Raw genomic sequence first — 21,482 nt, 5'->3', positions numbered from 1 at the left:
AGTGGAGGGCTTACACTGTGATGCCACTTGAAGCAGCGTTGACAATGCCAGTGAGGTTAGCTGACATTGCCAAGAATTGACTTGAATTTTTTTTTTTTTTTTTTTTTTTTTAAGATCTAGACATTTTTATTGTTTGTCTGGAAGTTGGTTTATGACATAGCGAGGACAAAAAAGATTTTATTACAGCTCTGACATTTCTTGAAAAATCCTCTATTATGGCCAAAGGGGTCAGAGTTTGGCAAAGGTGGCAACAAAACAATCAAGGTCAGTTATTTTAGGTTGTTTTTACAAAACTACAATGATAGAAGAGAGGACCATAGGTTTGTAGCTAACCTACCAAGGAAGGTGACGTTACCTGGCATAGCATTTCAAATTATGCATCAATCCAAATAAATCCATTGTGCTAGCAAAGTTCTTTTTTTAGGTCTTTGTGGCTATAAAACACTTCCCATGTTTACAGGCAAATACCATGATATAGAGCAAAAAACAAGACAGCAAACTGTGTCTAGAGTAGCTGCTGCAAAGCTAACATGCAGAGGACGAGACGGTTTCACACTCACTCACAACTCTCCTGCTGCTATAGCTAACATCACAACAACAGCATATCTTGGCAAACTAGGAAGTAAGCAGAATGTCTGTGGGCAAGAAATTTAATGTTACCAGACACACAAATGTGACACCGGTACCTACTTGCTAACTAACCAGTTGGGATTAGCTATCACAAGCTTTAGCAAACAGAACAAAACAATACTGACCTATTGGCTCAGTGAAACATAGCAAAAGTAAAGTTTTAAACACCTGTCAAGTAGAAACAGAGCAGCTTCTGCATACGTCTTCATGCCTTTTAACTCTCTGCGGTCTCTCCAGCATAATCAGACTACTCCTCAGGACTACCGGGACAAATTCTGGTAGAAAACATCCATAAAGGTTTTAAAGCTTTTACCAGCCCCGTCAGTCTCTTTACCGGCCCTCTATGTACTCATTTGGGGTGCGGGCGGGTCCCAGCAGAAAAGTCTGGGGCTGCATTTCTTTCCCAGTCCGACCGTGCAGTCTCCACCATTGGAAAGCCTCACCGATGTTAACTTTTGTTCCTCAGACTTTCTCCTCCATCTTATGCTATTAATCGGCCATCTCTCTATTGTGTAGCACGTTAGCACACTGTCTCTCTCGCTTCCACTGCCCCATTTTATTCCCTTCCCCATCCTGTGCATAATCAATATCGCCTCCAGGTGCTGATTGGCTGGAATTTTCAATCCGAGCCACTTTGTCTAAGTCCTATTTACAGAGCCAGGGCTGTGTAGGAACACCGGCTTTATTCAGCAGACACACAGAACAGACAGGTAGAGGACCTATAGGAGATATTTACTGAATACACAAAAAGTGTATTAGATAAGAATTGCTTACTCAACCCTTAATGAAAAGAAATAGCATTTTGGAATTTAAATGTAAGTAATTACGTAACCTAATTATTATATAATAATTATATAACCTCCTGTAAAATCTATGCCTTGTTTTCTACATATAACTGAAATTAAACTATGACAAAAGAGGACAACAAGTACAATCTGAATTGTAACATGATATCAACCTGAGACACTATTTTAGACATTGGACTACAGGATTAGATGCAGAAATGTTAATATTTTATTTTTATCTTTCGGTGGTATTGTTATTCACTTCAGTATAATCACTTTTTCACCCGTCTTTGATTTATTTGTGGCCCAAACAACCTACTTATACTATTCAAGCTCCTCCAGTATGATTCGATGCTCTGTCAACAATTATTGCCTTTAGTATTTTCCTGTGTGTAACAACATCGTGACGCAGATAGTGTAAAGAGAGTGTGGTGTCAATACACTACGTGACACCATGTGTTTGGACCTGTGCATGTGTTTACTTACAAGGAATTAGACGCAATGAGAAAAGCCCAGATCAATTACAATCAAGTGATACATGTAGTTTTAATGTTGGCAGTGGTTAAACTCAAGGTTTGATTGCAACTTTCTTTCTGTTAGTTCTTGTTTGATGGATTCAAGCAATAAAAAATTCTCATTCCAAAATACAGATTTTAATGTTTGCATTAATATGGATGTAATTTGAGGAACTAAATGTGAAATGATGTTCAAATATGTGGTCAGTTCTGTTGAATGTTAAACTTTAGTTATTTGGCTTGTTTTTGTTTGTCACACTTTCTTTGTGTAGCTTTTTTTTTTTTTTTTTAATTTATTGCAAAATGTTTTAATATGTCGTCTCTTCCATCCTAAATTTCAGTCATCCTGACAGACGAGGAGGTTCAGAGGAAGAAAGAAATGATATTAAAGAGGAAGGAGGAAGAGGCAGCTCGGGAGGCCATGAGGCCACGGCTGAATGACGAGCAGGCCCGGATGATTTCCTGCCTGGTGGAAGCTCACCACAAGACCTACGATGCTTCCTATTCTGACTTCTCCCGCTTCAGGGTTAGTCCATAACAAAGTTTTCATCATTTACCAAAACCACTCACATTATCATTGATGGAGCCAAAATCACTTTGTTCTTCACCATGAATAGCAGATCAACAGAAGGGAGGATTCCCTGAAGCATGCTATCTGGACATTATACTACATTTTCCAGTAAAAAGAAAATTGATACATTAATATTTTTTTATTAACAGAAGTTACATACAGTACAGTATTCTCAATATACATTTTCAGGTTAGCAGCCTGCCACCGTAGAAAGTATATTTGAGGCTAAATGCTAAAAAACTGCTATTCAAACAAAACAAAAAAAAGTTATAATAGGATATGGATACCATCTGCTCTGGATTACCACAACACTTCAGACCCTGGCAGTCTCTTGTTTAATGTGTGCTCCATGACTGTAACTGGCTAAAGTAGGTTACAATTATAGCTGAACCATCAGGAAAGGTCACCACTTCTTCATGTTTGATTTTCATTAGGGGGCTGAAAGTGTGTTTACATCACACTAATTCACCTGTCAATAATAACTTAGCTACAACTCTTGTACAGAGTGATGAGACAAAGATGAGCATGTGTATTTGAATCGAATATAACACTTTATGTATGTAACTGCTCCAGATGGGTAAAACCAGGCCTTCGTTTTGGTTTGTTTGGTCAAACCAGTTGTATAAATTAAATTTTGCTGCATCTTTGTAGTTGGCTCACTTAAGTTCATGCTGACCATTTACAAGTGAACCAGGGCTTGTAAATAAACGTCACATAAACACATGAGCAACCGGTTTACTGGCCAGTATGGTGACATGCAGTCCCAGCAAGTTATACAGTTGTTGAAGGCGGAGAAAATTGAACCAAAGCTGATGGACTTGACTGTGCTCTTTGTTCTAATTTATGTCCTCAGGTGTTCATATCAGTTAAGATCACACAAGTCAAACATGCACGGGAGGTGGTATTGACAGCCAGATTAATGAGTGGTATTTCAACACATGTAAGGTACATACTGCATCTGGAGAAGTGTGGTATAAAATGACTGTACTGTCTACAAAAGTAAAAGGAGTCAGAACCATCCCTGTGATCTTGAGATAGCTCTAAATAATGTCTGTAACCACAGTCAGATTTACTTCAGACCAACACATCGGCTACCATCGCCTGTGTGTGTTTTCAATTTGCTTGACACCAGTAACACAAATCACCAAAGGCGTTTATACGCCCAACAGCGGCATCATATTTTCTTCCTCCACATTATGACTTGATAGTTTTAGACGAAATTATTTCTGTAGACCACAACAATTGGGTCGTCCTAGTAAATGAGATGGAGGATACAGATCAGATGGAATGAGAAAGTCTCAAAACACTTCTCCCTGCCTCTCTGATTTATTATTGTCAAGTCTGATTGTGTCACATACCGCACAACAGACAGCCAAAACCACACTCGACCAGAGTTTTCCAGATACTGAGTTGTGAGTGTCACTTTGAACTGCATGTGAACCCTAAAAGATGAAGTACTCAGTTAATCCTAAAGTAAACCATGCAAAAACTTGACTTTTGATCACACTAATAAAACTAACCTGTGCTTTGGAAATTATCAGAAATGGTTGTCTTAAAGATAAATAAACTGGGTACACACTTCATAAGGACACGACAGCTGCGATAAACTAATATTTTCATGAAAGATGCACTGTCGTAGCTTTTTGGAGAGCTCTTAACATTAATCATTGAGTAAACTTAAATAGAAGCCAACACACATTTGGATTACAGACCTTACTTCCCTCACTTACTTTAGGTTACAAATGATCAAACAGTACAGTTGTTGACATCATCAAGTTTTCTACAAACCTGACAGACACTTTTCTTTATGTAGCCTTCCAAAAAAGTAAGTCAGATTCTTATTCCTACAGCCTCAAGTTAGCTGGACAACTGTGCTGATAAAACCCAGAACCCCTCAAATGTGGTCTGAAGAGTTATCCAGATAACTCGTATGACCCTGCTTCTGTGATTATTTTTACTTGATTCTTAACTCCAGGTGGCACCGAGGAGGAGGAGCCCAGCAGTGCGCTGAGTTGTGAATGTATTACAGCGAATATATTAATATTTGTGTTTCTCTGTGTGTGTTCGCAGCCTCCAGTGCGTGAAGGCCCAGTAACACGCAGTGCCAGCAGAGCCGCCTCCCTTCACTCTCTGTCTGATGCTTCCTCTGACTCATTCAACCACTCTCCTGGTGAGACACACAAAGAGTCCTTCTCCTCCTGTATTTAATTGCTTTCATGATTCAGGGTTAACTTTACCAAGGACACAGCCCTGAAGAGATCTATTGATGTAAAAACACAAACAAACATAGGCAGTAACTTTGCGCCCACTGTCTGCCTCTGCCTTCATACTATGTTTTAGTGTGCCAATGAAAACCCATTCTGCATTTGTACAACCTCTGCTCTTTTACTCAGCAAGGCTCCTCACTTAAAACAAACAGACATGCACGTGGTATGTCTGCTTGTGAGACTCATGTCATAAATTTATTGTCTTTCATATCATATTCAATGCTAAGACCTTCATGCATTTATCTATCTACAGTATTGTCTTTGTGTCCTTATTCCTGCTCTTAATTCCTGTTAAAAAGTTTGCACTGAGAGTCATATCTAACTTTGTGTGTTTGTTTGCCCCAAAATGCCAAGATGGGGAGTAATCAGTGCCATTCTAAAATAGGATATTTTAAAAATAAATGTTTTTATTTATATTTTATGTTGTTTAATGTGGATATAACAGAATATCCTCAGGTTTTTAAAAGTTTGAAAAAGTCTGCAGTTGCCAAAAAAACAGCATTTAAAAATGAATTTCATACCAAAATTTCCCATTTGTTCCTCCATGTTATGAATGTTTGTACTCATTTAAGTTTTGTTTTGGTGTATATTTAGCTTCCTTTTTCTTAAGTTGCTTATTATAGCTTCAAAATGATAGCTTGTTATTTTGATATGCTGTTTAATCAAATTCTACGAAGAATTTTGTTACTTGTTTTCTTAAAATACTCTATGCAAACCAGTGTTAGTGTTCAATACTACATATTTATTTTAATCCATCTTTCCACTGCGAACTCACCTGGCAACTTACCTTGTTAAACTTCTCATTGACTCTTCGCTATTTCTATCTTCAAAATGTTTCCTTTTAATCACTTCCTTACTCTGCCCATCCCCTCTCCCTGCTTTCTTCCTCTGCACTTGTCTTGTCTCCTAATCCCCCTCTCAAACAGAGTCAGTGGACACAAAGATGAACTTCAGCAACTTGTTAATGATGTACCAGGATGGCGCTAGCAGTCCAGACTCCAGTGAGGAGGACACTAAGCTTTCCATGCTGCCCCACCTGGCTGACCTGGTCTCCTACAGCATCCAGAAGGTCATCGGTTTTGCCAAGATGATTCCAGGCTTCAGGTGCAAACAAAACACACTGCAACAATTGAGTTTAGTAAAAAAAAAAAAAAGTACACTGGTGGATTCTGAGGTATCAGAGTGTAGCAGCACACATTGCTGTCTAGGAAAGTCTATTTCTTATCCTACCACTAGGAGTCATCCTAGTCATCCTATCAAATATGTTGATAATAGATTAATCGTTTGAGTCATTAATCAAGCAGACAACATCTGCTGTTTCCAGCTTCTGAAATGTGAGGATTTGGTACTTTTGTTTGTCTTAAATGATGCTGTTTAATGATATATGTCCCGTTTGGCTCTGGAAAATCGTGATGGACAATTGTCATTATTTTGTGACATTTTATTTACAAAGGGATTCATCGATTAATCAAGAAAATAATCTGCAGATTAATCTATAATAAAAATAATTGTTAATTCTAGACCTAATGAAATTAATTGTTTTAATGGTCTGCTGTGAGTGTATTTGAAGCTCCTAGGAGACGTGGCAGACTGCTGAAGCTGACCTGTACCTGCACGTCAGCAGGAACACCTTTGATTGGCTCAGAAGGGCTCTGATATTGATATGCAGTATATGCTATAATCCTCTGGTGTTAGTTCTAGCCTTCTACCCTTCTTGAAGATTAAACTTTATTACCCCTGCAGCTCTCTAATTTACGAAGTCTTGGTAATAATTTGTTGACTGATAAAATTCTGCAGCATCCAGCCAGTAGCATATACAGGCACAAAGGCTAGCAGCCTGAACGAGCTCCCCACCCACATGCAGAGCACACTGAATTTCTGCCCACATGTATGCTGCGCGTTACATGTATGCGGCGTATTATTGGTTAAGGTGAGATGCTATTATCACTCCCAAACAAACAAGCTCCTCCAAGAAAACGCTGGAACAGGCTGTAGCTTTATAAATACATGCTGAGCTGTGAAATTAGTTAATAAATGAATGCACATACAGAGACCACGTAATAAAAGAATAGAGAAGAAATCTGCTATATGGAGATACATAAAGCAGACATGAGTGTTTGCCTGTGGTGAAACCGAAATGGAAACAGAACAATAAAGCTGATGTGCAGATAGCTTTGGATTTATATCCATGTATTTTACTGCTGACCTTTCTGCAGCGCATCGTGGGTCTATTATTCAAATATGTGGAGCTAAGTGTCAGCTGTGTGTAGTTAGGTGGATGTTTTAATAGAAGTATGAGGAAGTCTTGAATTTCTTTGTTAACCTTGAAGATACTGCAGATATGTTACAACATGCAGATCTTTGCATCTCAATGCATTGTATAAAGGTTTTCAGATAGTTTCCAACCTTAGAGCACCAGAGTAACTCTGACTAGACCTCAACCCTCGTGTTGTCCCAGGGTCCTAATTTGAGAAGCTCTTGTTCAGCTAAATGTGTGTTCCCTTGCTGATTTCGCCCCTACCTTCTCATTTGATAAATGTTAGGGGTATTGTATAATTCAACAGCATATGAGTTCAAAATTCAGACCTTAATATCCCTATTTATTTTGTAAGGCAAGTCTTGGTTCTTAGCATATGACAGGCATTACTATTTGAAATTGATTTTACTACCTTTCTCTCTATGCTTGATATACTGTAACACTGCAGTGGTTTCCTGGAGAAAAATTATGGTGCAAAAGGAACTTTATATTTGCTTGAAAGAAATACAAAAAAAAGAGAGCAGGGCATCCTGTTAAGCACAAAATCAGCAAACTAGATGACAAAGTTTTAGAAAAAGTGGATAACAGCTTGAAAGAAAACAAGACTAGGTCAAAACCTAGCATATAGCTGTTCTCATTTACATGTTTTTCTGTTTCTGTTGTCAGCCAACGGAACAAGTATGAAAGAGTGACTGAAAAACGGCCCATTAAGACTCCATGTTAACCAGCAGTCACTTCCAAACCAGTTCCAGGCTGCTGCTCTGCACTGCTAAAATCCTGATTTTATCTGACAAAATCCCCGTACACCTAAGTTAAAGACAACAGCTGTGCTGTGATTTCAGCTATATTAACTTGTAAAATGATCACTCAGAGAGAAAGTCAGAAGCTCATTCTTGTCTTTGTCAGCTGCTGTGAGGTCATTTGAGGTCAGTTCAATTCATGGGGCAATACTGGCGACTCTCTTCTATGGAAAGTAGCTGAGGTTCGTCCAAAAAGTCGCTAGATTTGTCGCGCGGTGCTTATGTGAAGAAAAGTCAGTAAATGTAGCGACAAAGACGCTATGTTGGCAACATTGCCTGTAAACGCCCCCCTGATGACACAATGGAAACTATTTGTGCCAATTCATTTTGAAAAAGCAAGGGCCAATGGTGTAACTTCATCACTCAGTTACTCACTCAGTCAGTCACAGACAATCGCATTTATAGGGCTGGCCCTGTTGTTGACGTCCAGCCAAAAATTCTCTTAAGAGCAAACTGTAGAGAAAACTTTAGCCACGGTGGTACTGAAGTTTTTTGATCCTCCTAAAGTTGCACCTGCTTCTGTCAGTGTGTGGAGACACTCATACTGCAGTACTGTATATAACAGTAAATATCTGAAACCTAAGGAAGGGGTTTTCTGAAGACACATGGTGTCTGCATGTGCACTGTGCTTGTGTGTGTGCTTTTGTGGCCACACAAAGCCTAGGGTTGGCTGTTGCTACAGTAACTATTTAATACATTCAGTATGCGTGCTGTGCTTATTAGTCTCCCTCACTCACACTCACACACACACACACACACACACACACACACACACACACACACACACACACGAACACACACGAACACAAACACACATTTACAAGAGTAGGTGGTTAAGTACAACTTTCTGACAGATAAATACCAGTTTTCTGTTAAACTGACCTTGTTGTAGGATGGAACAGTATGACGTGGGTGTGTGTTAAGAGTGAGAAAGTTGCAAGGACATTTAGATGTTTTATCTAGAGTGGTTGTTCAGTGAATTTTCATTTCCCCTCATTTGTACCACTTGTGGTGTTTTTGCTGTCTGTGTTTATTTATGGATATAACAGTAGTGAAATTTGCTGTAGGTAGCTAACAGCACACACGAACTCTGTGCGTGACAGCTCGGACAGATTTCAAAATTTACTAGAAACTTCAGCTGTTTCTTTTGTTTTTCTCCAGTTTCTGTCTGCCCCACTTTTGTCTCTTTACAGTCAAGTCCATCAGTAATAACTACAATTTTTTTGGCCAAGTGAAAATTTCATGTTTATCTTGCAGCTGCAGACCTCTAATTTCTGATTCATGTTTCTGTTTCTTGCTCAGTACAGTCTGAGAACTTAGCTTTTCATTTTTCAAAAAATCTTCTGCCATTTGACACTCTTTTTAAAGAAAATAGACACTAGAAGTGTTATTCTGTGGCATTTCCGTTGCCATTAATCTTTCAGACGACCTGAGTTGCTTTTTCTTCCATTTAAAAAAAGCATTTCTTTGTTCTGATGTTGGTTGGCTAACTTCAGGCTAACCTGCAGGTTGCTAGATGCTAACTTGCTATAACCAGAAGGATCCTGGGTCTTTTAGGCCAATATTTGAGAGTATAAAATTTGTCATTGGTATGTCATCAAATATATATATTTTTTTTCATCTTAAAAATAAACAAAATTTTTCATAAACATCCTTTTTTTTTTTTTTATTTGATGACCAAGATATGTATTTTATAGTTGAAAAATGTACATGCCAGTGTAATGGTTATACTACACAAAGCTACCTCAGATATATCTGTGGTATGTCTGAACTGCAGTGTCTTGTCATTTATTGGCTATTTATACATGATACAATATGCTAATATTGACTGATTTATTTGCAGTTCCTATAACTAGTAAAAGTAATTTGAGAGGGTTTTTAGGGAATTGATGCAGGACAAAGACAACTGTTGTCCCTGAGGTTGAAAAGCAAAATAAAGAAACAAAAAGAAGTGGAAGCTGAAATAAATACACTACCAAAGACATACACCTGACTTGGCTCTGTCCCAGCAGGTTAAATCGGAAGTCTGCACATGCTCATAAATGACAATGCTTGTGTCCGAGTGTAAACATGTATTCAATAACTCTGTTACTGTATCTGTGACTGTGTGCGTATTCCAGAGAGCTGACAGCAGAGGACCAGATTGCTCTGTTGAAGTCAAGTGCCATTGAGATCATCATGCTGCGTTCCAACCAGTCATTCAGTCTGGAGGACATGTCCTGGAGCTGCGGAGGACCTGACTTCAAATACTGCATCAGTGATGTTACAAAGGGTTGGTTGCATCTCACCACCAGAGTAATGAAACTGGATTAGTGGCTATGTTTTATGTCTTTCAACAGCAATACATAAGCACATACAATAAGCAGTGTGTTTGGACTCTGATACACGTCTGCTCACACACAGCATGTCAGAGACTTTGCTTATTGATCACACATCCTCTCGATATACACTTCTCTTCTTCCTCGTTTACCAAATGCTATGGAAGTTTCCATAAAGGCTGCAACATCAAGCACTGCACTGATAAAATGCGACTGTGCACACAAGTACATGCTCTCAAGGAGAGAAAAGTGTTCATTGTTGCAGCTGATGACACAGCTGTGATGGTTTTTTTCCCCCTTTATATAACAGAGTCTTACAAGGATCACCCACACACTGCGTTTCTACGCACACTTGCACATTACTATGAGGTTTTGACTTCAGGTATTTTCATGGAAGCAATAAAGCAGCCACAAACACACACTCAGTGCTTATTCACTCAAAACATGCAGGACAGGAAGTAATGTTCTCTGTCCGCAATGCATAAATACACAGAGAGAGCAATGATTCTTCTTTGAAGCCCACTTGTATATAGTATAAAGTTTGTTTTAATTCTTGAGTCAATAGGAAAGCACAATTTACTGTATGTTTCCTTGCCTTAGTGTGAGAAGATGTAACTGACTCTCTTTGTGTTGTCCTCTGTAGCGGGTCACACTCTGGAGCTGTTGGAGCCACTGGTGAAGTTCCAGGTTGGTCTGAAGAAACTCAACCTGCACGAAGAGGAACACGTGCTGCTCATGGCCATCTGCCTGCTCTCCCCAGGTACTGCTTTTTCCAGCTACTAACAACACCATTTCATCAAAGTATAAACAGTGCAACACAGGGTTTGTGTCGGTGTTAACATTGATTATGACCTAGATTGACACAAATATTTGTGCGTGGTTGACACTGCCAATAACACATGGAAAAGCTTTTATTGGAAAACAAAACATTCTGTTCAACAGATTAAAGTATGAAGTTATAACGCTATCAGAAATGAATATTTGTGAGCTTTCAATGACAAGTTGAGAACAGTGAAGGGCCATAATAACTGAATGAGGCCATCGAGCAAAAAGGTTACCTCAGGAATAGGTGATGCAGACTTATTATCTAAAACATTTCAAAGGCTGTTTTCACTACCTAACACTGTTGTGAGTAATTGATTCAGTATATCCAAATTTCTCTGAATAGCCCAGTACCTAAAGGCTCGAGGAACATTAATCCACTGTTGTCTAAGTAACAAAACGTTTTAACTAAATGAAATGAAGCGAGACTCTATGGAAAAACACTCTCCCCCTTAAACCTTTGCACCAGTTCAGGCAGTTTGTGTAAAACTCAGTCATAACTCAGTCAAACACAGTCGGAACAGACAGACAGACACATTACAGGCTCTAACAGTGATAGCAGAATCTCCAGTGCATATACGGTACACAACAAAACTGAGTACACCCTGGTCAGTGTCATTAAAATGTTAAGTAATTACAAAGCCTGTCCTTTTAATGCATTTTTATTTGTCTTTAACTTATGCCCAAGAAGAGTGAAGCCAATTAATATATGACTAATTAAACTATAATTAAAAAAATATTTAAGAACCAACTGCAACAAAAGTCAGTCAGTGAGATTCCATACTTTTATTTAATTTAATATTTTCTATGTCTGTCTTTATTTTTGATGACAGATTTGATCCTCCTTCACAGATGATACTTTTGAGCTGCTCTTTGCTGGAGGGGTTTTTTTGCTCTACCTTCTGCTTTAAGATACTCCAAAGGTTTTCTATTAGATTGAAGTCAGGGGACATACTTGGCCGGGTCATAGTTTTCACTTCTTTTCTTCTTTAGAAACTTGTATGATTCTTGCAGTGTGTTTGGCATCATTGTCATGTTGGAAAATTCCTCTCCAGCTCAGCTTCTTCAGACTGGGAATCATCTTTTTACATAGTATTTGGGTATACAAACTTGCATTCATAGTGCCACCTAGAAATGTCATCTCCCCTACACCTACACCCCCTGCACTCATGTAGCCCCACATCTGCATTGCCTCCATGTTTCATAGTTGGCACTGTGCAGCCACTGTGGTGGTCCTGGTGAGGTCCTCACCAAACATGCAGGACATGTTGATCTGATCCAAACAAATTTATTTTGGTTTCATCTGACCAAAAAATGTGCTGCCAACATTCATCAGGTTTCTTTTCATGGTCTTTGGCAAAGTTAAATCTTGCAGTTTTGAGCCGCTTTGTTAGCAATGGTTTTCTTCTTGGGCGCAGTCCATAGAGGTTGACTTCGTGCAATGTCCTTCGCATTTCCTGATTGGCACTGAAACACAATTTACACAGATAATCCTATACCAAGTCAGAAGCTCTTACCCGTTTGTTTTTCAATGCCAGGTTGAGTAAACAATGGATTGCGCATAGCGTCATTTTTCGATGATGGCCACTGCGCAATCTGTTATTGGTAGTGTGACTCTTCCTATATCCCTTAACCACTACTGCAACTGTGTTTCAGCTTATGTTCAGTAGCGTACTGATGCTCTTGTACCCTCTTCCATCTTAATGACGTCTCACAGTCTGGTTTCTCACTTCATCAGGCAATTTTTTACCATGTGAAGCTATGTTGCATAAGACATAACCCAGGCCAGAACTGAGAAAGCTGTGGTCTTCAAGGGTACTTTTATAACCGCGTTCATGGAATTACCCTTAATTAGAAATCACAGGTGTAATCATTTTGTTGCAGTGGTCACAGATGTACTCACTTTTGTTGCATTGAGGTTGTAATTTTGGGCCTGTATTTTCAATGTAGTCTATGTTTTTAATTATACATCAGACTAAACGCTCTGCACTTAGACTATAAACAATACAATTATTGTAAGATGGTACAATTTTGAGTCATTTAATATTTTAGTGATGCTATATAGAGGTGTACTTTGTTTTGTTGTGTACTTTAAATGTCCAAAGATTTGTGCAGAAATCATGTAAAACGCCACTCCATATAGTAAGTATAGTAATAAGTAACTTGCTTCCTCAATCATGTTTAGACTTTTCCTTAAGTATCAGAAGTAATCCACTCATTGTTCTCTTTACATCCATAGTTACAGTGCTAACTGTAACCGTTATTAACAAGTGCAGCATGAGTTTTCATGGGGGCAGGTTAACCAAAATGTAAACAAATACAGGCAAAAAGTAGCATCTCATAATATATTAATCCTAATGGAAAAGAAAAACCATAGGAGCAACAAAATCTACTAAAATGTGCTTTTTTTTGTTTCACATAATTAGTATATTTTTGACAGTACTAAGGCTCAGAATATCATGTAACATGGTCCTTACCCCTCAAAAACTGACACTCTCCTCTATCCATTCATAAGCAGAAATTTGTCGTCTGTTGAAATCCTGCGGACATATATGCACAATCTCAATCAGTGTCAAATTGCGTAAATATTTCCCCCATAAAAGGTGTTTTAGAACAAGTGTAGTGCCACTCACATATGCCAATTGATGTCATTTCTGAGTGGTCTAATTTATCCTGGAAATAATAACATAGGGCATAAACACTAATGTCCACGTGATGAGCCTGTAAATAAAGGGAGTAAAACCAAGCAAGAACAGTACATGTGTTCAAAGGGTTAAGGCAGAATAGAAGACTTTATAAAATTCTGAACATGTTGGAAGCACAACAACCAAATGGGAGAGAAGAATGCAGTTTTGATGTATTTATAGTTTGTGCTGACACTATAACTGTAACAATCAATATGAAAATAAAGTTCATGTTGCGTGATCTGTATTCATGATTAAAATTTAGTTGAGGAAACATTGTCTTACATTAAATTTAACTGTGAACTTGTGCATAGATGACAGTTACAGTTCGCTACCTTTAAACATTTTGTTTGTGGCAATGGTTTGAAAAAAAAAAAAAAGCAACAAACGGCCCTGACTGATGTTCTCTTTTTCTTTCCATCCGTCCACCTTTCCACCTCAACCTCAACCCGCTTTACACTCTACCCTCCTTTACTCTCTCCTTGTGCCCCTTTCTGACTCCGCTTGGTTGTCTACCTGCCTACCTCCTTTGTTCTTTGACCTCCCTCCCAATGGACATGTACGTACTCTCTACATTCCGCCCTCTCCATTCTCCGATGGCAGATCGTCCAGGTGTCCAAGACCACGCCCGCATTGAGCAGCTTCAGGACCGCCTGTCGGAGGCGCTGCAGGCCTACATCCGGGTCAACCACCCAGGCGGACGCCTCCTCTACGCCAAGATGATCCAGAAACTGGCCGATCTGCGCAGCCTGAACGAGGAGCACTCCAAGCAGTACCGCTCGCTCTCCTTCCAGCCCGAGCACAGCATGCAGCTCACCCCGCTGGTGCTGGAAGTGTTTGGCAGCGAGGTGTCATAGCAGAGGAATGGGCAAGCACGTATACATAAAAACCCTCATCAAACACAGGATGATTAACCAACCCTTACCGCCATTTCCACAAGAAAACCCCGGCCTTGATACATCCCTGGACATGTGGGAGAAAGATGGATAGTCAGATAGGTAGACAGTAACCTTCACCTCTTCATCAATTGCCCATCCTCCTCTTCCTCCTGACCTCAAGGAGCAAGACTCAGATTCCTGGACCTCTGGATTTATGGATTTTAAACACCTGAATAGGCTGCGGAATTCTGCAGCACCCAATAGGGTTTTGCAAACACAGTGCCGCATTACATTTCATTACATCACGTGGATATCTTGACTCATAGACATCTGGAACAGATGGACATCCAGATCCTCTCCACATCCACAACCTCCAGATTTGCCTTTTCTCATCACCACCTTTTCCCAGACATCACGTCTAGATTCCTGCCATTTTTTACAGTTGAGACAGCTTGATGGATGTGACTGTCACATCCTTTTTACCGTCATCCTCATAACATTGCTTCATGTTCACATCATCCTGATGACAGACAGAAAGAGATACACAGACTTACATATATTAACCATGCTGGCACTTGTTAGGTACAGATAAATTGCAAGCAATGTTACTACACTAGTGTTAGATAGCTATACACCAATCAGCCACAACATTAAAACCACTTACTGCTTTTTATGTTGTGGCTAAATGGTATAAACTGTTGTTGATTTACATTTTGTTGACAGTAAATACATCCAAATATATTAAACATCAACATGGCCAGCCATGGGCGTGCTTACAATAATGTAATGGAAATACTCGGTTCACTGGTTTAAAAATACTTGGTGAAGATGGGAGTCTAGCAGGCGTGTATTCCTGCTAAGCCCTGTGTATCTGTGTAGGAGAGGTCTCAGATGTCCAGATGAAGTGAAGAAAGGAAGTTTAAGTAGGAATGTTTCAGTATAGGAATGGTGGGAAGAAAGGCGAGATTTGGAGGAATGAGTAAAGGAGACTGGATAGAGGGAGGGAGATGCTACGGTTGGAATTCCCTGTTCACAAGACAAAAGGGAATTTCACAAAACAAGAATGTATGTATAATGCTATATAAATATAAATGATACGTATAAGCTGATATATATAAATATATATATAGATATATTTAAGAGAGCAAAACATGGTTGCTTCCATGGAAGCAAATAGTTCTGAGTGTTGTATAATGTAGAGGATTTGAAGGCCCCTCCTCAGTTGAGTGTGTATGTGTAATCTTTCAAAAGACAAATGTATACACACAAAAGAAAGCGCTGAGAAGTGTATGAGGAGTCCTTCTATTTTTGTGATGTGTGTACAGTATATGAGAATATTGATGGACCACAAGGGGGTGTGTGTTCAGGCTCTGACTGAGGGTTCAGTACAGGGAAGCAATTCTCTGTTGGATTTTGTCTTTATTGGACCTGTGAAGTTTGTAGACTGACATACGCTAACACAACGTCATGTTTCGTGGATAGTGATTATCCAAAAAATATTTGTTCGGCTGGTTAGATTGCTGCTAAGACAGTTAGAGCTAGATAGTTGGATAGAAACCAACTACCAGCTGTTGCCTCAGGGAAAAGTTTGTCTGATGATATTGTGTACTTGGTGTTTACGGTGTGTGTGGCGTAAGCTTACAATCATGAGACGGAGATTGTTTTTGAAGCTCTAGGCATCACTGTGATTTCTAATCATACTAAATAACAGCATAAGTAAGCTAAAAGTGAAACTTTTTAAAACAACGATTACTACAAGATTTTCATTCCTAAGCTTCTGTACAAAAAAATAAAAACTCCTCTTATGAATTGCATTATCATACAATGCATTAGAGATTGTTAAAATACCCATTAAATGGTTACGTTTAAAAATACAGAGTTATCCGTGTTAAAACATTGCTTGATTAATATCAGCCTTAAGTTTAGTTTGTTTTTTCTTTTTTCAGGGCAAAGTGAATATTCTACAGATGGTAGCAATATGCAGTAGTTGAACAATGCATTGCCTATAGTGTTTTTGGAATGAAATCCTTCAGATGCTCTTAACAGCAGGACACAGTTATAAACCATGAGAAAGTACTTTTTATATTCAATATAAAATCAAGCCTCATACTGTTTTGTCACATTTATATCATTTCAACACCAGCCGCATAAGCGAGGTTTAGGATGTTACTTTTCAACATCACTACATATCATATCACATTTCTGTTGACACAGTGCATGCTCTCCCCTCACGCAGGCCTGGACCACCCCCTTGTGGACAAACTTTGTAAATACCACTTGCTAAGTCTGTACATAGTTAGAGATTAATGTAGGCAAAATACTAAGAGAATTCAATTGTTGATGGCAAGATGCTCTGGAGATACAGCACTATATGCAATTAGGAGATGGACTCTTATGTTGTATTTAACTAGAATGTACAGAGGTGGCCGTCCTGGTGAAGTTACTGAGTTGTTTCTGGGAGCACTGAAGAAAACTGTCAAGTGTGCAAGCTGGTATTTTTGAACTGAAAGTGTTGTTAGCCAATATTCCCAAATTCCAATTAGACCAATTTTATATCAACAAAATACTGATTTTAGATGTTTCACAGACCAACATGCCTGAAAGACCAGCAGGAAAATACCTTGGTCATGCCAAACTGTCTAATATAGTCCTCAATGAAGGGCCAGCATTGGTCCAACCCTATTTTTGATGATGCTCTTACTGAAATGAACATTAGTGCAGTGATGGGTCTCAGAAACCTAATGTGTTATCATTTCAAAGGCTTCACGTGACTGAACATTCCCAGTGGTGACTGTGTTGAGCATTCCAACCGGCTGAGTCTCACGCACGATTTACACACAAAACATCAGTGTGGACAGCCCTAACTCTCTGGCAGCTTTTTAAAGGCACCTAACAACTCAGTAAGTTCCCACTGGACGTGTCCTCGCTGTCTGTTCTAAGCTTATGGATGTATGTCTTTTCTCTTTCTTTCTCTTTCTAAGGTCAATCGATAAGCTTTTGACAATTATACAGTATATCCATAATATTTTTATTTTGGTGAAAATCTTTTTTTTCCCCTCTGTTTTCTTTTGTTCTTTTCAAGATTGTCAATTTCAATATGTGTCAGAGTTTGCTGTCTAGCTAGTGCTTGGTTTGCTGCGCTGGGACGTCATTTTAATGAAGCAGAGATGAGCAGAGTGTTCTCCTGGAGCCTTTTCCAAGTGCAAATGAACAAGCTCCCCTTCCCTTGTTCCCCTTGATTTCAACTGAGTGAATACGGAATAGCCCTTTTTAAATCATGCTGTTGCTTTACCCTCTTGTTTGGACAAGGAAGGGACGTGGCACTCATTCTCCCTTCTTTTCCTAATGGAATAACAAAAGACTTGTCAGTGCAGCCATGTTATACCTGGATCTGCAACCTTATGGGAAGGAACACAGTGGAGCTAAATCTTTGTTAATGGAAAGGCAGTCCCCAGCTCTGTATAAAAAGAGAAGCTACATCTGCTTTTCCAGAAGCAGGATGTCAAACACAATCAAGTGATCATAAACTAACACTGCCTCAACTGACTGACACAGGATTTAGCCAATGGCAAACTGTCGTAGCAACAGCAAGGGCGTGCCTCTTCATTCATCACCCAACCATCTAACCGCCTCTTCTTCTGCAATAGCCAATTACAGCAGGATTACTCTTCATAGCTTTAACCCGGCAGCCAGTCAGGCTCTGCTTTTGGAAAACTGTGGTGCACCAAGGGCCGATGGGAGTCTGAGATTTAGTGGAACAGCTGCTGTGGGATTGGACGTGTGATGACATGCATGACAATGCAGAAATGGCTCCTTTGTCCTGTTTGACCCAGAACACCTTTGGATTGGACATCCAGAAGACTGTGTAGAATTTGTATAGAAGATCATAGGAGATACAGTATTTTTAAAAGGAGAATCGCCACAGGCAGATGTAGTGACATGCTGTACAGGCAGAGTGTGCAGTGACTTATGAGATGTCGCCTCCTAAACCCAAAGTGTGACATTACCTTTCTCACTACTCTGTGTGTTGTATCGCAGCTCTTGACATTTTTAAAGACTAGTTGTTGAATTACATAAAAAGTGGACTTTTTACATACAACATCAACACCTACATCATCTGTTTGAAAAGGAATGCAGGACAGGGTGATGGGGTGAGAGTCTGCTCAGTTTTTAAGGGTTCTGAGAGTGAACCATCACTTATGTAACTTTGCTATGCTGCTGATGGACATTTCGCTGATTTTCCTCTGTGGATAATTTACTAATTTCCATTATTCATGGTTAAGTCTTAGGTTGTACGTGGAGAATGTTATGCCTACAAGACAGATCAGGCTTACCATTTTAAACTAATGGTTAACAGGCGGACTGTAGCTGATGCTAGAAGCCATTAGCGCTCAAATGGACCCAAACAACACTGAAGTCTCTCCCCCCTTACCCCTCCTTCCCTCAACCCAGGTCAGCAGCTCCACCTCAGTAGCCTTACTTACAGAAACCTCACTCAGCTGGAAACATTAAACAGATACCTCAATAATTTACAGAATGACTTTTTACAATAGCTTTTAAGGGAACCAAACATAAACTCATACAACAGACATACACTCAAACAGACACACTACAACTCTCTCCTCAGTATTTGCAGTGTTTTTATGTCAAACATACAGTAAACTAGTTGCCAGTTGTGGTATGAAGAAGATTGTCCAGTAGAATCCTGTTGCCAGTAGACCAGTCAGTATACGAGTGGATCCCAATGTTTCTAAATGTTAACTGTCACTCTCCTGTTTTTCTGCTTTACTCACTTGATCCTCATCTCTGCCTCATTCTGTATTTTCTGACTTTGTTGTCTCTCTGTCTCTACAAACAGATGACGTGCCGCTAAGCTTTGGCGCTGCGTTTAACCAAACATACTACCTCTCCCTTCCGCACACACACATATACATATATATATATATATATAATATATGTGTATATATATACATGTATATATATATTTTTATTTTTTTTTTTTTTTTGGTCGCAGCATGATTTTGTTTATTATAAAGCATCTGTTTTTATTGTAACACTAATTTAGAAACGTTTATGTGTATATGTACAGTATATTCCTTTTTATTTCTTTTTTCTTTTCAAATGCTGGATGATTTTTACCTCAAATCTCAATATAAGCCTACAAATCTTAAAGTCAGTAAATCAGAGGCCTCTTTATCATCGCTTCACCACTGGATTGTGTAAATGCATATTAAAAATGATGCATGGAAGTAAGGCTACGTTCACATAGCAGCTGGAAGTGCCAAAATTCTTTTGATTGTTTTTTATGTGACACAGATCTGATATTTTCTAATTATTTTGAATTGATCTGTTCAATTTCCATCTGGAAAACAAGGATCTGTGGAAAAAAGACACAAGTTAATATTGCTATACATGTGTATGCCAGATACATAATTTAGCATAACTCAGCCACAGTTAAAACTGGAAGATGCATCCTGTAGGAGAAAAGTGTTGGTAATCACTGAGAGAAGAGTTAGCTCTATTTATACAGTTCAGCACTAGAATCTCTATAAACTGATTTTGTAGAGAGACAATGTTTTAGGCAAGTGATAAAGTCAGGTAGAAGAACAGCTATGGCCTAAAGGACAAGTTTGACATTTAGAGAAATATGTTTATTCACTCTCTTACAGAGATTTAGATGAGAAAATTCATACCATTCTCATATTTGTACGCTAAGCATGAAATTGCAGCCAGGAGATAGTTAGCTTAGCTTAGCCTAAAGAGTGGAAAAGGGAAACAGCTAGCTTGGCTCTGTCCAAAGGTTAAAAAACACTTCAGTTTTTGTACAGATTAAACATATGAAATAAAATTTTCATCTGTGAGCTGTAGAGTGCTGGTAGGCAGGTATTGTTACCTTTGGACACAGCCTCTGTTTCCAATCTCTCTCTAAGCCAACTGTCTCCCAGCTGTAGCTTCATATTCAGTGTCCAGATGGGAAAGTAGTGCTAATCTTCTCATTTACTCTATCAGCAAGAAAGCAAATAAGCATATTCCCCAAAATGCCAAACTATTCTTTTAAACAGCAAAGCGAAAAAACAGCAAACCTGTGTATAAGCAGACTTAATAAAAAGATTAAACGAGACAGTGTTTTGAAAAAGTTAATTATTTTAAGGGAAATATAAGGGGACTCTGCTAGCTTGAGTTGTTCAGGCAGGCTAGGAAAGAGATGCAACCTGCTATGTGAATGTAGCATAAAACCTCGGAGGTGATCAGCGGCTCTGGGTCTGCTCATCATCACGCACTTCAGAGGCAAACGGTGCGCCGGGAGAATTTGGACTCCGCAAACCAGGAGGCAGGCAGTCCTGCTTGAGTTGAGCAACACCTTCAAAAATACTTTGATGCTACTAAACTAGCAGGTGTTGTAGTAGAACGCCACCTGATTTGGCCAGAAGACTTGTTTGTTGCGTTTTTTTTCTGATGGGACTCCACAGAGTTGCCAGTTGTTCTCCGCGCTCCGAGTCAAAAGTGCTGGATTGGTGCCGCACGGTTCAAAACCTTTCCTTCAGGCCTGTGCGAATGCTTTCAGCTTTACACAACTGTTCAGAGACAAGAGATGGAAGTCTTGGCATTGATTCATACTGACTCAAATAAAGGGAGTGGTAGTTTGACTTTGATAACTGCTCTGTCTTAACATCTAAAATGTAAAAAGTAGTGGCTGTGGCCTGGACATGACGCCCAATGCAGTGTCGTCCCTCAGTCAGCTTCGCTTTTGTATCGCGGGTTTTCTGTGTGTTTCTCTTTAGCTGTAAGCCTTCTTCAAAAGGTCTGATAAGGGTTTGTAACATTGGGATCCCATTTTAGATGTTCTAGATGCAAATAGCGTGTACTTTTTTCTGCTTAGCAGCCAGCCGAGGCTCACACACCCGCTCCAGCCCAACCTCAGCACTCTGCCTTCTTCTAACTCCACCTAACTCTG

At 39.3% G+C, this 21,482-nt stretch overlaps 1 protein-coding gene across 1 annotated transcript in view; it reads left to right on the top strand.

Annotated features, from left to right (window-relative positions):
* Positions 1-19,444, top strand: part of LOC120804384 (vitamin D3 receptor A) — an 88,978-nt gene extending 69,534 nt beyond the window's left edge. The window contains exons 5-10 of the mRNA XM_040153822.1: positions 2,272-2,456; positions 4,572-4,671; positions 5,695-5,872; positions 9,946-10,097; positions 10,787-10,903; positions 14,253-19,444. Coding sequence (XP_040009756.1) covers positions 2,272-2,456; positions 4,572-4,671; positions 5,695-5,872; positions 9,946-10,097; positions 10,787-10,903; positions 14,253-14,506 — 986 coding nt within the window. The 3' untranslated portion in view covers positions 14,507-19,444. The remainder of the gene's footprint in view (positions 1-2,271; positions 2,457-4,571; positions 4,672-5,694; positions 5,873-9,945; positions 10,098-10,786; positions 10,904-14,252) is intronic.
* Positions 19,445-21,482: the final 2,038 nt, after the last annotated feature.

This window comes from Xiphias gladius, chromosome 18 (assembly GCF_016859285.1).
Source record: "Xiphias gladius isolate SHS-SW01 ecotype Sanya breed wild chromosome 18, ASM1685928v1, whole genome shotgun sequence".
In the NCBI taxonomy this organism is placed as follows: Eukaryota; Metazoa; Chordata; class Actinopteri; order Istiophoriformes; family Xiphiidae; genus Xiphias; species Xiphias gladius.
The sequence above is the reverse complement of the archived record's forward strand: the minus strand, read 5'-3'. Positions and strand labels throughout refer to the sequence as shown.